Raw genomic sequence first — 17,288 nt, forward strand, 5'->3', positions numbered from 1 at the left:
AATAGAGAAATACAAATATCAGTGTGGACGTAGTCTATGTTGGAAGTATGCCTACAAAGCCACTCATTTGATGTAATAGCCTTTTGGAATACTTAATGAATTAAACTTTTATATGTTTAATGAAGGGCAAAGCTTATTGTTGATCACTATTTATTGTATCATGTGTTTAAGTAATAAGGGAATCCAAGGGATGTATTTGATCTAAGAGACAAGTGATCTAAGTGAGTTAGATTATCGAGACCATTCTCTCATGTTCATTCCTAAAACGTTCCTAGCCATAGGATTGCCAATTGGGTATTGACAATCCGCTAAGGTTAGTATGTGTTATGTCGACTCAAGCTTGAGTATGACTAGTCTCAAGTCATTTGGTGTTGGACACTAAGACAAACACATAGGTGCTCGAAAGAGTAATCGAGTACACTGAACAACGATCGAAAGAGAGTTCGAACATACATGTCATGTAAGAACTCGAAAGTTGCAATATGCAAAGTAGTCCTTTGACCTGAGGCATCATAGATGTCTAATCATTTGGTTCTTGATCTTTGATCATGTCAACGGCATTCCATCGGAGTGTCCACGGCATTGTTGGGGTCAAGCTATCTAGTCATGTAGGTATATGAATGCACAACAAGGGATCTCTAACCTTCCATGGTGGAAGGAGAATACTCTAAGATATGATTCGTAAGTCTTTGGCCAAAGCAAATGAATATGACTTAGGAAGTTTGTTCCAATTCATATTCAAAGGAATCATATAGAAAAGTATCACATTGGATAGTAGACATGAAACAAACTATCACTTAAACAATGTGATTAAGAGTATTGTATTAGAGAAGGACCGTATTGCATTGTAGTTGTAACTGGATAGGTTCTCCAACCAATTCTACTTAGCTTGGGTAACCATGACATACTGCTAGGTGTCACTTATGGTTTGTGGAAGCCCTAATGACTAGCAAACACTAATCATAAAGGGAGAATTGAAATGTGGTTTCAATTCACAATCGATCGTTAAGAGTAACAATCGCCCACTACCTCGCTAATTGGAACCTAATGGATCGTACACCGAGTAAGGGCGATAGTGAAGAAATTAAATGAAATGGATATGCAATTAAATGGTTTAATTGAAGAATGGTCAAGATTAATTAATTAGTTAATTAATTATACGAAAGGTTCGTATTGGGCTTTTAAGTTGGTTTTGGGTTTCGGGGCCCAAAAGTGTTTTGGTCCATAAGGCCCATTATGTTTAAGTTGTATGACAACTAAAACAAAATGGGCAATAAGCCCAATCACAACATATAGGCCGGCCATGGTGAGGAGATGGTGAAAGTTTGCTTAATTGCAAGTTTGCCACTCACCAAAGAAAAGTGTTATAAAAGCAACTTTATAGCTATTTTCTCATAAAGGTTTTCTTTGAGGCAAAGAGGTGAAACATTTTCTCTCTTTCTCTCTACAAAGAGGCCGGCCACTTAGGGAGATTAATCTAGCAATCTCTTCTTCCCTAAGTCATCCATTTCATCTTCACACTTAACCCTTGGTGTGGAGACTTAGAGACACCAAACTTTTGGTGTTTTGGAGATCCTTTCCTTACATCCACAAAGTCCAAAGGAGCACAAAAGGAGAAGGAAATCACAAGCAATATCCAAGGAGCTAGGAGGTGACTTGAAGGCCATCCACTTGGGTGAATCCCTTGTGTAAACAAGGATGAGCTTCAAGGGTAAAGAAACTCTAAATCTTTACTTCTCTTTAATGTTGTTAAAGAGTCTTTTGGTTCACCATATACTAGGCTTTGAAGGTCATGGGTTTTATGAATTGTTTTTTAATGCATGCCTACTTTAAAGTGTTAATAGTTTGCATATGTATTCAAATGTTCTTACTTGTTCTTAGCTAAGACAAAATTTTTCCTTCAGTCTAAACATTGGGGTGAACCACGATACATCTTGTGTTATTTACATTTCTTGCAGATTCACAGTTGGATTTACGTTGTTCCAAGACATTCGGTTTTATGCATCAACAACCCATATGCCCAAAAAGAGCCAAGCCCTTTATTATCACCAACCAGGTGATCAAAAGTACGTCCAGTACCCATTATCACCAATCAGGTGATCAAAAGTACGTCCAGTATTATAAAAAATTATTTGGCAGTCTGCCGCTATTACCACCAACCAGGTGATTAAAAGTACGCTCAATACTCCAAATTTATTCAGCACCCTGCCGCTATTATCACTAATTAGGTGATCAAAAGTACGTCCAGTACTACAAAAAATTATTCGATAGTCTGCCGCTATTACCACCAACCAGGTGATCAAAAGTACGCCCAGTACTCCAAATTTATTCGGCACCCTGCCACTATTATCACCAACCAAGTGATCAAAAGTACGCCTAATACTCCAAATTTATTCGGCACCCTGCCGCTATTATCACCAACCAAGTGATCAAAAGTACATCCAGTACTTCGAAATCATACATGAGCATTACTCATGTATTCATACATAAATATTCATGAGCATCACTCATGTCAATCATACATAAACATTCATGACCATCATTCATGTCAACATTCATGAGCATCACTCATGTCAACATCCATGAGCATCACTCATGTCAATCAACATAAACTTTCATGAGCATCACTCATGTCAATCAGCTTCAAAAGCTTTATTTACAGAGCTCCAGCTTCGAGAGCTCCAGCTTCAAAAAGCTTCATTTACAAAGCTCCAGCTTCGAGAGCTCCTGCTTCAAAAGCTTCATTTACAAAGCTCCAGCTTGCAAACTTTCACCTACAAAGCTTCAGTGCAGGGTATACAAATACCGCCTCCGAACAACCGCCACTTCGGCCCATACATGGATTCAATTTGAAGTCTCCAGCCAATAGACCCTATTGACCGAAGACTTAGGGGACTACATTATGTACCATATATTGGGCCTCAACTGGGCTTCATGAAAAATACGGGGGACTTAGCCCATTATTTATGTATGAGGAACGAACCCTTATTTTATAAAAGGGACTCCCTCACCTTCATTAGAGAGCATCGCCGCCAGCTGAGCAACTGCCTCACCGCGAGCATCACTCCTAACCCATTATTCATGTACTGAGGAGCAAGCCCTTATTTTATAAAAGGGACTCCCTCACCTTCATTAGAGAGCACCGCCGCCAGCTGAGCAACCACCTCGCTGCTAGCATCACTCCTAACCCATTATTCATGTACTGAGGAGAGAGCCCTTATTTTATAAAAGGGACACCTTCACCTTCATTAGAGAGTATCGTTGCCAGCTGAGCAACCGCTTCGCCGCGAGCATCAACTCTAGCCCATCATTTATGTATTAAGGAGCGAGCCCTTATTCTATAAAAATGACTCCCTCATCTCAAACGCCACAAGCCGAGCCAACCAAGGCAACATAAGCCACAAGTAAAGCAGCCTCGCAACATGTGCTACTTATGGTTGAGCATCATTTCAGATTAGGCACCGCCTTATATTGAGTATCAGTCCTAGACGACATCTAATTACTTCGGCCCACACATGGATTGAATTTCAAGTCTCCAGCCAAAAGACTCTCTTGACTGAAGACTTGGGGGACTATTGTTTGTACCATACTTAGGGCCTCCGTATTTAGATTTTGTATAAATACTTGGTGGACTCAAATGTAATTATGTAATAAAGGTAGGGGCAAATATGTAATAAGTGAGGAGCTCTTATTCTATAAAATGACCCCTCACTCTCCCCATTAAGGAAGGCCATTTCTTAGGCCTGACTCTCACCCTCAGAAGCCTCACTCTCATTACAGAGGCTCTCTCTCTCCCTCACAATCATCTCAGAGAAATACAATATCAGTGTGGACGTAGCCCAAACATTGGGGGTGAACCACGATACATCTTGTGTTATTTACTTTCTTGCAAATTCACGGTCGGATTTACGTTGTTCCAAGACCCCTCGGGTTTTGTGCATCAACAATTAATATTAACTAAAAGGTAACACGATTAAGAAAAGTATGTTAGCATACAGATTTTCTAAGTTATCGTGAATGGTTAATGGATTGCTTCATATAACAAATTGGTATATTTAAGAATGAGTACATTTTAAGATTAAAAATTTGAAAAAATTACATGAAGGGGTACTTATGAGATTAAAAAATTGAAAACATTTTTTTTTAAAAAGCTAATGGGTACAAACTTATTATAACTTTTTTATTTATTTTAGAAATGTTTGGAATTGAAAATTAGTTAGGAGTTTAGTAAAGGTGTGAGTATTAAAATTCTAAATCAATTATTAATTTTTATTTTAAAAAATTATGTAACTGACATGTAAATTTATTATTACATGAATGCTAGGGACTTGGGTCAAAATATGAAAGCTAATAAAGTTTCAGTCAATGAACATTAGTAACTAAAGATCGAATACTAATTTTTCCTTATTTAAATTTGCAGATCATCTTAGATGATTCTCTCCGCCAACACAAATTCCTAAAAATTAGGTTCAAAGAAATACTCCTACATTATATATGGAGGTTTTGCTGCTATATGTCATATTAAATACTGGTAACGTGAGGATCAAGTAATGAACTTTTGCTGCTATATGAGTAGAACCCTATTCATATTTTTATCACCAAAGCTTTGAAAATGGCTAAACTACTCTCGGTAGTGAGAGCATACCAAAATCATGGCAATAAAATTTCACAACTCGCAAAAAGATTTGTTACAACTCTTGTTGATCCTCCACCTCCAGAGCTCAAATTACCCACTCACACTTTCTCCGCAGCCAATTTCAATTTCGACAACTCGAAAACAAAGACACGATTAATAAACCCAATCCCATTGATTGGCTTGATTACCGGCTTGCTTAGTACCGGAAACCCCTGTGTTGATCTCTTTTTCAATGTGATTAAGCCGGAGAAAGCCAGCCCAGCCGAAGTGGAGGCCACCTGTATTTATCTGAAGCAACTGCTGCCGCTGGCCTGGTCCCGCAATCCCCTAACTACTCTCAAACTCATTTGTAATCTACGAGATGAAATGTTCTATATGGAAGCATTTGACACGGCAGCGCATTGGCTCCACCACAATCACCCGAAGACCCTAATGTGCAACATCCCTTCTATTGCCGTGTCATTCGGATGTTTTATTGATCCTGTCGAGATTTTGTACTTTCTTCTACAAGGCAGAGAAAGGAGGAGGGGGGAGGAAGAAGAGGATGATGCCACCCTAGCAGAATTGACCAAGATGGCTATCGAAAGGTATGAGCGTGACCCGAATTACAAGTTGTTACATGATAGGGTTACAGATGTTTACGTGGAACATTTGAAGTCTGATATGGAAATATTGAAGCGAAGTTTTAAGCAATCGGATATTGATGATGATGAACGGTACTCATTGGGCTTTGAGATGACTGACGCTGCTGACTGTTGCCTTTCTTCCAACTCCATGGACGCCAAAACCATCAATGCCACTTTGATATGTGAAAGCATTGCAAGGAAGTTTTTTCCCCGAGAATCATATCCAGAATATCAAGGTATTGATGACGCTCAATACGCTGAAAAAATTGAAAACCGGCTCAGGAAGGAGGTTTTGGATCCCCTGGACAAGGCCAGCAGATGTGGACGCCCCAAAAAGCAAGGAAAGCTCTGCGAGGTTGAGACGTATTTGGAGGAGGTGAAAGCGGACAAGTCCAAGATTGAACCCGGTGCTTTGCTTCCACCCCAGATCATGGCCTTTGCGGATCATCCCAATGTTGGGGAAGTGGCTGAGCTTCAATGGAAAACAATGGTGGAGAACATGAAAAAACAAGGCAAGATGAAAAACTGTTTGGCTGTATGTGACAACTGCATAAAATTCATAAGGGGAAAGGCAACTGAGGTCTCGCTGGCTTTGGGACTTTTGGTGTCTGAATTGACCCAAGGGCCATGGAACGGAAAGGTGGTCAGTTGGCACTCAACTCTACAAACGATACAAGGCCATGATCTAAAGTCCAAGTCCAAGTTTGTGACGATGATGGATTTCGAGGTCACGGGAGAAGACGAACTTGTTATTGAGAAAGCGTTTGACTCGATTTTGGAACTGGCAGTGAATGAGAATTTGCGGCCAGAGCAGATGGTCAAGAAGGTGTTTGTGTTCAGCAAGCAAGAATTTAGCCATGAAGCTTATTCCTTATGGGAAGATGATTACAATGAAATAAAGAGGAAGTTTGAGGCAAAAGGGTACGGCGATGCGGTGCCACACATAGTGATTTGGTTTATGTCAGATGATTGCTTCGATTCGGAACCAGAGAAGATAGGGATGCCTTGGACACAACGGGGGATGACTATGTTGAGTGGCTTCTCTGAAAATTTGCTCAAGTTGTTATTGGAGAATGAAGGGGAAATTGGCCCAGAGCATGTCATGGAAGCAGCCATCTCTGAAGAAAAATATCAAAAGCTGGCTGTAGTGGACTGATCTAAGACGATCATCCATCATCCATTTTAATTATTTTTTTTTCTTCTAGAGGGGATGGTATGAGGGAGGCTTGATTTTAATTAGTTTTTAATTCATATTATCTAAATTTTACATGATTATCAATAAATAGTGGCAATATTAACCATAGTTTAAAAAGGTGCGCGATAGTGGGCAATATAACTCGTTATATCGCATTGTGTAAGAGATTTTGTAATACAACGTAGAAATATCACAATAGTCTCACATAACATTTGATTTTTACACGAGAATGCACAATATTGCGCAATATGCCGTACCGAATTTGTTTGATGTTCCTTTAGCAGATGACAATCATCACATCCATCCTTACACTGAAAATGACTACACTACTAAAAGATATTTTGCAACAAATTGAAAAAGAGGAAAATGAAAGACGTGGTAGTGACGGTGATGATGCATGTTGATGATATTCTTGATGAGGACAATGATTATAATGAGTTAGTCTAGTGTATTTATGAGTAAAGTCTAAGATAATGATATTCAGTACTATTTACGCTATGCAAGTCTCGAATAACTTATTCGAAACCGCTACATAACACGATATTGCATAGCAGAACCTCTCACGCAATGCGATTTCAAACTAAGAAATTAACTGCAGAGATGCTAAAAACTGTGCAAATGCACTCTAAGAGGATGCTTATAAGTTTATTAACATTGAAATTCTGCTGCTTCCTTTATTATTGGTTTTGATTTGGAAAATAGAAAACGTGTTGTAACTTGTACCCAACAAACTTTTCTTGTGTTCAAATTCAGTTATCTTCAAATTTAAGCACCTCCTATATTATTTGAGGAGGTAAATTTCATAAAGCTCCAGAAACCACCTCGAACAATACTGGAGCTGCTTAATCCATCTCATTGTTTGTGCTTTTGATTGTATGGGGGGTGGTGGTGCTATTTCCTTGACCGGATTTTCCCTTTAGAGGTTTAATTTATGGCGAGGTTTTAGTGAGGTCACTGCTATTATCCTTCCATTTTGAAACCCTCTTTGTTGAATGAATCCCATTTTCAATTTTTTTTAAAAGGTTTTTTAACTAAAATGATTTTTTAAATTGGCATAACTCCTTATTTTAGTTCCTGACAATAAAAATCAATAGAAGTGTAAATCTGTCAATATCTTCATTAAATTGTCCCTGTAAATCATATGGTTGCATTTCAAAAAAAAATTTGTATGTTCTAAATGAGGATGGCCTAATTGCATGGAAACTCATTTAATAATTTCCATTATTCTGGTCATTTCATAAAAAATCTGTCAATATCTTCATTAAATTGTCACTGTAAATCATATGGTTGCATTTAAAAAAAAATTTGTATGTTCTAAATGAGGATGGCCTAATTGCATGGAAACTCATTTAATAATTTCCAATGATATAAAAAAATATGAACTAAATATTGAATTTATAAGGTAACAAATTATGATTTACCGTAGTTGCAAAAAACAATTATATCGATGCAGTATGGTGGGAATTCAATTCCACTTATTCCCCTTCCCGTCTAATGCCAATAACAATTCTCAAGAATACATTATCATCAATGTGTACCCAAATATTAAAATTGGTTACAATATTTACATGTACAATTATTTTTAAATATACGTATTTAATATATTACTAACTAACTGACCGTCGAAATGGTGATTTGATTAATACTTGTAAACTAAAAAACATATCCCATGTTTTCTAAAAAAAAAAAAAATCCCATGTATCCATGTATCCATGTATTTCATTATTTTGTCCTTGAAACGCAGCGTTTCACACCACTAGTGGACTCTCCCTGGCAACAACCGACACTTTAGCTGAAAACCCAAATCCGAAAACTTTCTCCAATTTCCCCATCGGTTTCTCACTCAGTTTCGTAAAGCTCTTCGGCAATGAAAGCTCTGGAATTTCCTTCTCTCAACACCCACAGCATTTGGTACTCCAGTTCTCAGAAAGGAAAAGCCACCAAATCACCATGTCAAAGAACACATTTTTCAAGCATTTCACCTTCCTCTTCCCTAAAACTCACACCCTCTTACAGAAGTTACCATTTTGTATGTAAATTCTCCACTTTTTTCATGGTGTAATTATTCGGTTTGTTCTATTTTAATTTTTTTTAGTGTTTTCTAATGTGGGTTGTTCTTGTTCTTGATGTTGATCAGCAGAGGAGTGCCACTCGGATGCAGGGTGACAGTGAAGATTACGAGTTGAAGCAAATGAGGGATATGGCTGCTGCCAAAAAGAGATAGGAAGCTCTGGTATGTTGCTCGATTCCTATGAAATTCGAAGACCGAAAAAACAAAACGATTTTTTATGTAAATGTGTTTAAGTGAGCTACTTAATGGGAATTTGAGAAAAGAAAGTAACATTCTTTTAGTTCTGTTTTTGGAGGTTGTATGATTTGTTCTGCATATGCTAAGTTTGAACTTCTGGGACTTGTTGATTTTATTGTCTATTTGAGCGATAGTCTACACAAAAGTAATCTAAACGACGGGAGAGGGATTTGAACTTGGGATTTGTAACTTTATTGAGCCATTAGGATATGTTAAACTGTGTTACGTTTGGAGTTTTAACCGGTTAGTACAGGTTAGGGAAGGAAAGATTAAAGCTTTAACACCAAAGGAAGCCGGGTATGCGATTCAGCTATCTAACAAAACCCTTCTCGATGTTCGCCCCTCTACAGAACACAAAAAGGTACACGGCTTAATGTGTTTTTTCTTCTCTGAAGTATTCTGTGTTATTATGCTTGAATTACTCTCTTCTTTCCCCTGTTTTATAGGCATGGGTTAAAGGCTCAATCTGGATTCGATTAATTGATGTTGGTAACAAATTCGATGCTGGAACTCTTACCAGAAAGTTTATGAGTTCACAATGGGTATGATTCAATTCTTGCTGTCCTGTCCTTTTTGACTGCTATCTAGTTTTGCATTGCTTATGTGCTTTATATTCTAGTTTTTGGAAACAAATAAATAGGTTTTGAATCAGTAGTCAAGCGTATTATATTATCTTCGTAATATGTTGTAGGGAAACTACTAAAATGACGTCTGAACTGTAACCTGTCATTGCTTTGAACCTTGTGGTGGTTAAACTCCTAAATGTGAAACAATATTTCATTAGGGGGTTGGTGGAGTGGTGTGCCTATGTTGTCTTATAACAGGTATGTCAGAAAACCCATATTATTCTTGTGATTTGCTTTGTTCGTGTGATAAATTGCATATCATTGTTTGTTGTTTCAACAGCCAGTTCTTGGCCAAACTTAGTTGAGAGGTTTCCAGAAGATACAGATATTATCATTGCATGTCAGAAGTGATTGAGGTACTTTTTGTGTTACAAAGATTGTAGTATCAGTTATAAGTTAACTGGTTTATAATGAGACATTGGAAGTTCTTCTATGACAATTCTATTTTGGTTTTCATATTATCGACATGATCGGGGTTGTAATTGCGACATATATGTAGTTATATCATGCTATTTAGCTTGCATAGCAAATCCATACATGGACGCCTCACTTTCATAATTGACTAAAAATACTGGAAGACTTTTAGAAAACTATAGTGAAGATGTTCTCCCAAAATTATGAAGATTTATAATCAGTTGCTATCTTCTCCTCACAAAGTGACAATATAAATTAGGAGGAGACTGTCAAAGGATTAAAAGGGAGAAATTTTAATTCAGGCGTGATTTCTTTGGCAAAGTTCTAGAGATCAGACCCGTGTTTTCAATCCAGGTTGAATTTTTTGTCTCCAGCTCGAATATATAATAGTTTGTAACTTTTAATTCTACCTTAAACTATGGTCTAAATACATGGAAGAAAAGAAGACAATGTGAATCACTTGAAACCGACCTTGACTATGTAATTATAATTGTTCTTTGAAATTATAATTGTTCTTTGAAACCGACTTTGACATTGTATTTAGACACCAATCAGGGTAAGGGAGAGGAAAATGGAAGGAAAATCATATCTCACAGAGAAAAAAGGTAAGTATAATTAATTCCATTTACATTAGGAGTTTGCTTCTGAGATATTGGCTAAAGACAATGCGTGAATCTTCTTGTCTCTTACATGAAATCTGATGCAGTTCGATGATACATAATTATCATGTTGTTTATTGATGATTTCTTGTCTCAGGGAAACCGTGGTCTGGCGACAACAATCAGATTGTCTATCCTGTGCATTGTGATACCAAAAACTTCTGCCAGGTCCAAATCTTTAGCGGTAGTACCCGGAGGAAGTTCCCAATCAAAGCTATGCAGAAGTTGAGCTAGAGCAAGCTCAATGGTTGCTGTTCCGAACGTAATAGCTGGACAACCTCTTCTACCAGCCCCAAAAGGTAAAAGCTCATAATGCTGCCCCTTGAAGTCTATAGTGCTACCTATGAATCTTTCTGGTTGAAACGTTTCTGGATTTTCCCAAGATTCCGGGTCCCTCCCTATTGCCCAGCATTGACAAAAATTCTTGTTTTGGCTGGAATATTATAGCCATCGATGCTTACATCTTCCATGGATTCTCTAGGGACTAGTACTGGAGCAGGTGGATGCAATATAAATTTAAGCATCCATGAGTCTACACCGACCAAGATAATAGCCTTGACATTATCCATGGTGAGAGGTATTTCAGCAGATTCGCTTTTCTGTACGTCAAGTAAAACATCTACGAGATCCTTGTGCTTCTCTTTTTCTCTATTGGGATTGAGATGATCAGTCACCATCTGGTCGAAAAGTTCATCAAAGCGCCGGAAAGTCTCTTGAAGTCTCGATTTCATTCCTGTTAAGCTATGTATAAACTCCATGGAAGGGAAGAAATCTCCAATAGAAAATCCTCCAAGCAATTCCTGGTATTCCTCGAGCATCTTTTGGAACCCATGCCGATCATAGTCTCCACCTTCTGAAAAACCCCTTCCAAATGCTACTCGACAGAGAACATCATTTGCATACAATCCAAGTATCTTGGTCAGATTGGAGGTGCCGGGATAAGACTCTGCAACTCGACAAACCAGACGAGCAACTTCTTCTTCTCTAACATGGCTATAAGATTGCACACGTTTGGCATTTAGTAGCTCAAGTATGCAAATCTTACGGATATGCCTCCAATAAGCGCTGTAAGGGGAGAAGACAACATCTGTGCAATTATAGAAGAGGTGTTTGGCAGAAAAGATTTGTGGACGGCTTGATAACGCGAGGTCATGGGTTTTCAGTACTTCCTTGGCTACTCTAGCCGATGAAACCACCACAGTTGGGATCTCACCAAGTTGTAAGTAAATTAGTGGACCGTACTTCTCTGCCAAGCGGCGAAGAGATATGTGAGGTTTGTTTCTGAGCTGGTGAAGGTTACCGATGACAGGCAGCTTCGGAGGGCTTGGTGGAAGTTTGAGTTTTCTTTTCCCTGACTTATCCTTAAGGAAAAACTTGAGCAACAATATGAGGAAACTGAATGCAAGAACCAAAGAGGGTTCCTTTAGCAATTGAAGAGGAGCCATTGTAAACCAAAATTCAGTGCCTCGGAGTTTTTCTTTAGCTTCTGGTATGGCTCCCCTGTTGCAGTAATCAATGTAAATAGACTGAGACTTGCTTTTGGTTGCACCGGCACCTAGTAGTCATCAGTCGGCAAGGAAGCCGCCTCAATTATTTTGTACCATTCGGATTTTCCACCTTGTTTTCTAACAAATATGCCAAAAAAATCCTTATCTTCTTTTCTGTTTGGCAGTGACAGTTACGGATGATGATACAATGTGGTCGTGAAAGTAAGTGGCAGATAGAGAAACATGCAGAACTATAATTGAGCTCCACAGATAGAATCTCAAGGATCTTTGATACTTCTTTGTTATGTCACATGGTTTCATAAGCATGCCTCTAGCGATGACGTTACAGTTAGTATCATAATCTCAGTGCAGGCACATACTAATTACCACACACATATGGAAAAGTAACGGGGAAACAAAGTATTCCACACGGCAACTTATCTCAGGAAACAAAGTATTCCACACGGCAACTTCCCTGAGGAAATACTGACTTCTGTGATAGTGAGAGATTTGAATGATTCAGTGTTCATCGATATAGTCACATCAGAATAAATACATTTGGTGTGCATTAGCGTAACGACCCATCCCTAAATATTACGGTTTTTATAATTTTAAAATATGAATTTACGAAAATGCCCTTTGAGGCAAAAACCTTGACTTTTGTTGATCGTTGTGTCGTGTCAAGTAAGATTTGTTTTCTTGGCATATCCTTGTAGCACTCGTTGCTAGGAGCGTGTGGGCGCAAGCTAATCGGATTTGGAGTTATGATGAATATTTTACGGAATTTCGCAGTTGAGGGGCAAAATAGTCAATTCATTGTTCTAGATTTTCGGGTGGGATATTTGTCTTATTTTATTATTTTCTGATGACCTGTGGGGCCCACACCCTAGTTCTTCCCTGTGTCTTTCCCTCCCTTAAGCTTTGGGACACTCTTGAACTCTTCCTCACCTAACTCTCTCATTCTCCATTCCTGAGCACCACACACACACACATATGCAAACATACAACAACATCAACGACCTCACCACCATCACTCTTTTTTTCCCTCAAATTCCCTCAACTCTTTCTCTCTCTCTCTCTTCGTCTGACTTCTTTTTGTACAAGGGAGCACATGGACATCACCTCGTCGTACTCCAGTAAGCTTCTTGAATCTCTGACCAAGGTAAACCCTATTGAGATTAACTCCAAACTAAACGTAAATAAAAGAAGGATTACGATGACAAATTCAAATATGCAAGAAACCAAACGAAAGTGAAATAACAATTTATCGAACAAGAAGTAAAAGTGAATGAATTATGGAAGATTAATATATGGAAGCACTAGGACATCAGGTTCCTCATTCTCCATCCCATCTAATCCTATTATTCATATTAAACTCAAATTTTTCCCATGTTGCTGGCAATTATCCCTTGATTCGTCAATATTTCATTTCAGAATATACTAACCGTGTTTCTAACTATCTACCCATGCTATGTCTAGCCACAGATGTAGATAATCAAAACCTTTTACGCTAAATGGATAATTTCACAATGCTACACAAATCATAATCCGTATGTCTACTCAATTATGTAATTCATGGTAATTGTTAAGAGAAGCAATCTACTAAACTCAACCTGTCAGTCACAACTTAGTTCTTCACACAAATAATGGCCAGTTATTTGATAACGATAAAGCACAATAACAATTACTCAACATGGAAAACAACCGAGATCTATATGAAATAACAATAGCTAGATGTTCATGATAAGAGTACACCCTAGTCCTAGCAAAAGGACTTAGTTCATGATTAAACTAATGACAAACATGGATGAATTCAATGACATAAAGAAAACCGAAAACCCCAATTCTGGAACCGTGCGCGATAAACCCCAAAACTGCAACCTTCTGTCGAGAGTCCCCCACTGGAAGGTTGTGAGTATGCGTTATATCTCCCCCTTTCCTCCTCTTGCGGCTGCAGGATTCTTCCCTCTTTTAATGTGCCCTTTTTTTCCTTTAAAATCCCCCTCCTCTTTTATTTGTGCTGCAACCTTCTTGATAAGGGGATTAAAAACCTTCTCCTCTTTGGAATAGTCCAACGCCAGTTTTTATGAAGCCCAAATTGGACTTAATTTGATAAAGCCCAAATTCCAGCACCACTCTCACATAGCATCAGTCCACTTCGTTATTCTTTCGTGCTTTCCTTGTAATTCTTCTAAAAAATCCAGTTTTCTCCGAAAAAATAACTTCTATAAAAGTCACACAAAATACATCAAATCCAACTGTTTTATATCAAACCATGACTAAATTAATAGGTAAAAGAGATACAAAATATACCTATTATATCAACCTAACAACATCCAAGATTTATTGCAGAAGGCTGAAATGGTTGATTGCAAGCCTTGTGATACACCATGCTTGCCATACAATCGATTACTCAAGGATAATAGTTCTCCTTTCAACAATCCTGCAGCTTATCGCAATATAGTTGGTGCGTTGCAGTATCTGACTTTTACCAGGCTAGATATTGCTTTTGCTGTGCATCAAGTGTGTCAGTTTATGCAAGCTCCTATGGTCTCCCACTACATTGCAGTCAAGAGGATCATGCGCTATTTAAAAGGTACAATGTCCTTTGGTATATCCTATTTTGCTCGTGATTTGCATTTAAAAGCTTTTAGTGATGCTGATTGGGCGGGCGATCCTAATGATCGACGGTCTACAACTGGCTTAGTTGTGTTTTTGGGTGGAAATCCCATTTCCTGGTCCTCCAAGAAGTAGAATACAGTGTCCCGATCCTCTACTGAGGTTGAATATAGGGCTATGTCTTCAACTTCTGCAGAACTTGATTGGATACAACAACTTCTTGATTTTCTGCACATCAAACTTCCTGCAACTCCTGTGCTCTTCTGTGACAACTTGTCTACCATCGCATTGTCTTTTAATCCTGTTCAACATCAATGCACAAAGTACATTGAGATCGATGTTCATTTTGTGCGAGAACGGGTTGCCAAACAATGACTCATGGTTCAGTTTGTCTCTTCCAGGGAGCAGTTCGCCGACATTTTAACTAAATGGCTTAGTTCTCCTTTGTTTCAGTCTCATTGTAACAATCTCATGCTTGGTGCATCCCCACATGAGATTGAGGGGGGATGTTAGGGTATATTAGTATTATGAGATGTTAACACTTGTCAATAGATTGTATACTTAGTTAGTTAGTCAGTTACATGTATTGTGACTTCTATATAAACCTAAGCGTAATGACTTCCAAAGTAAGAAAATCAATATAACAGTACATTCATCTCTCTCTCTCTCATTGTAATTTCTCTCTCTAGTTCTTGATATTTCTCTCTGGTATATCTTCTTACATATTAACAGCTTATTCTCACAGCACAGCAGATGCAGTTTTTTTCAAAGCATAACAATACCAAACCAGCCCTTAATAGTTACGTTTTATGAAACGTTTATGAGTAAATTGGATTTACGCTTTATGATATTCATGCTTTATCGATTTTACGTTCTTCGTAGTATATATGATTGCTGACTATATACTACGAATAGGTTTTACGATATAAGGTTCTAGCTACTGAACTCCGATTAAGATTATATAGATATTAGAAATATTATGTTAATGTCTTTATGTACTTACTTAGTGGTTATTTGAATGTTACTGCCTACGGGCAAATGATACTTCTATATATGCTTTCGGGTGGGTGCTGTAGGAGCCTACAGACAAATGAAGGCCTTCGGGCAAATGAAGGGTTCTATATGCCTATGGGTGGAAGATATTTATATTGGCTACGACTGGGCAGTTGTAGATGGCTTCGGCTGGAAGATATTGATTTTGGCTTCGACCGGGAGATATAGGATATGGTTAAGGCCAGGCGTGGGTTGGTGGCTTCAACGGAGAGATACGTATATATGGATATGGTCGGGTGTAGGTTGGTGATTTTGGCTGATTATGATAACATTATTAAGCACTATATATGATATATGTTTTATAAAGTTTTATGGCAAGTTAGGGTTTTTGGAAAAACCTATTACTTATTATACTATATGAGTTTTGTAAACCTGGGGGTTAGTACGTTAAAGATTAACTGTTATATTACTACTTATATATCAACTTGGTCCACTCGTGTTTTGTTTTGCACCCCCTTAGGACTTAGATTCGAGATGTATAATCCTGGTGTCAAGGCACTCCCGCATCTGCATCTTCGAGTCCTCTCGGTGTAGGACCCATCTCTTTGTTCATTCAATTTTATATTATTCCTTTTTAGTGTCCAGGATTAGTTGTAAGCTCTAAACACGTTCCATAATTTCATAATCATTGTATTTAAATTTATAAGTATTGTTTATATTTATTATTTCTCATGCATCCAAATATGGCTTCATCACCATTGGGTGTTGGCCAGCATGTGCCTATCTTGTGTTTGGAGAATATCAGGGTCGGATGTGTCAAAATTGCTATTGAACTCAGTTGCAAAGGGATAGGCTATCATAGGCAGATAGTTGTAGTCAACTTGCAAAAAGAATGGGCACATATTCGTCTTTACTTATTTTCTGTGCTCAGTTCATATGCTCATAGATGGATAGATGGATAAGGGTGTGTGATGTATCTATTTTAAGTAATATGAAAAAATAAATCTGCTCTCTTCCGAGACAATTTGTTATACATTACCTTGCACACAACATTTGAGATTTGAGATTTGAAAGAACAAGAAAGCATCTTCAGCGGTCGACCATGCAATTCTGGTTTTGACTCAACCTTTGATGCCATTTTTGTAAGCACAAACAAAATAGGAATGTAGAAAATAAGGATATGAATAGTGCATAGAGTAAATGTGTGGGAAGTAAAGAATATGAATTGGTATTTACTATTTATAAAAAATATTTGGAAAGAGTCTTTGGAATTTTTTATTTTTCTATTTTTTTTCTTCTCTCTTTTAAACATTTTCCCATTTTCTTTCTATCTTTTTACAATTTTTTAATTTATTATCATTGAAAATATAAAAATTGTTGGATTAAAGTCGAGATCTAAATCAGACGATGCAAATGCGCCATGTGTAATAAAGTCTTTAAACTGGCTGTTGGGAGCTTAGTCGACCGTTGTGGCCTGCCCTACATGCAATTTCTTGTCGCACCACCCTCTCCGTCAGACGCATATAGCGACGCCCGACATAAAATGAATAAATAAATAAATAAAATTATGGTTGACGTAACATAGTAAATCTGGGCGTGGGGCCAAAATCGCCAAGGTTGCTGCCAAAGCTATACCAGCCATGGCTTGGAGGAGATAGGTGAAGGGAAATTTGGAATGGATTTAAAGTTTAAGCCATAGCAAATTTCCATGGGCGGAAATGCTGT

General features: G+C 37.9%; 2 protein-coding genes, 1 long non-coding RNA gene and 1 pseudogene across 3 annotated transcripts; 3 read left to right on the forward strand and 1 right to left on the reverse strand.

The window, feature by feature from the left end:
* Window positions 1-4,612: 4,612 nt before the first annotated feature.
* On the forward strand, window positions 4,613-6,418 carry LOC103424492 (uncharacterized). The gene has a single exon (XM_029092280.2). The coding sequence runs from the start codon at window positions 4,613-4,615 to the stop codon at window positions 6,416-6,418; it is 1,806 nt and encodes a 601-aa protein (XP_028948113.2).
* Window positions 6,419-8,273: 1,855 nt separating this feature from the next.
* LOC139191310 (uncharacterized) lies at window positions 8,274-10,125 on the forward strand. Its single transcript, XR_011575306.1, has 7 exons — window positions 8,274-8,486; window positions 8,595-8,690; window positions 9,019-9,126; window positions 9,212-9,307; window positions 9,457-9,589; window positions 9,672-9,747; window positions 10,065-10,125. It is a non-coding gene; the product is annotated as an uncharacterized lncRNA (long non-coding RNA).
* A 270-nt stretch (window positions 10,126-10,395) lies between these two features.
* On the reverse strand, window positions 10,396-12,583 carry LOC103424467 (cytochrome P450 71AP13-like; annotated as a pseudogene).
* Window positions 12,584-14,312: 1,729 nt separating this feature from the next.
* On the forward strand, window positions 14,313-14,705 carry LOC108172928 (uncharacterized mitochondrial protein AtMg00810-like). The gene has a single exon (XM_017331153.2). It carries the CDS (start codon window positions 14,313-14,315, stop codon window positions 14,703-14,705), a length of 393 nt encoding a protein of 130 aa, XP_017186642.2.
* The last annotated feature ends 2,583 nt before the right edge of the window (window positions 14,706-17,288 follow it).

This window comes from Malus domestica, chromosome 14 (assembly GCF_042453785.1).
Source record: "Malus domestica chromosome 14, GDT2T_hap1".
Lineage (NCBI taxonomy): Eukaryota > Viridiplantae > Streptophyta > Magnoliopsida > Rosales > Rosaceae > Malus > Malus domestica.

What these genes read in the sequence shown, in the direction of transcription:
- LOC103424492 (XM_029092280.2), top strand. Translation starts at nt 4,613, where the DNA reads ATGGCTAAACTACTCTCGGTAGTGAGAGCATACCAAAATCATGGCAAT.
- LOC108172928 (XM_017331153.2), top strand. Translation starts at nt 14,313, where the DNA reads ATGGTTGATTGCAAGCCTTGTGATACACCATGCTTGCCATACAATCGA.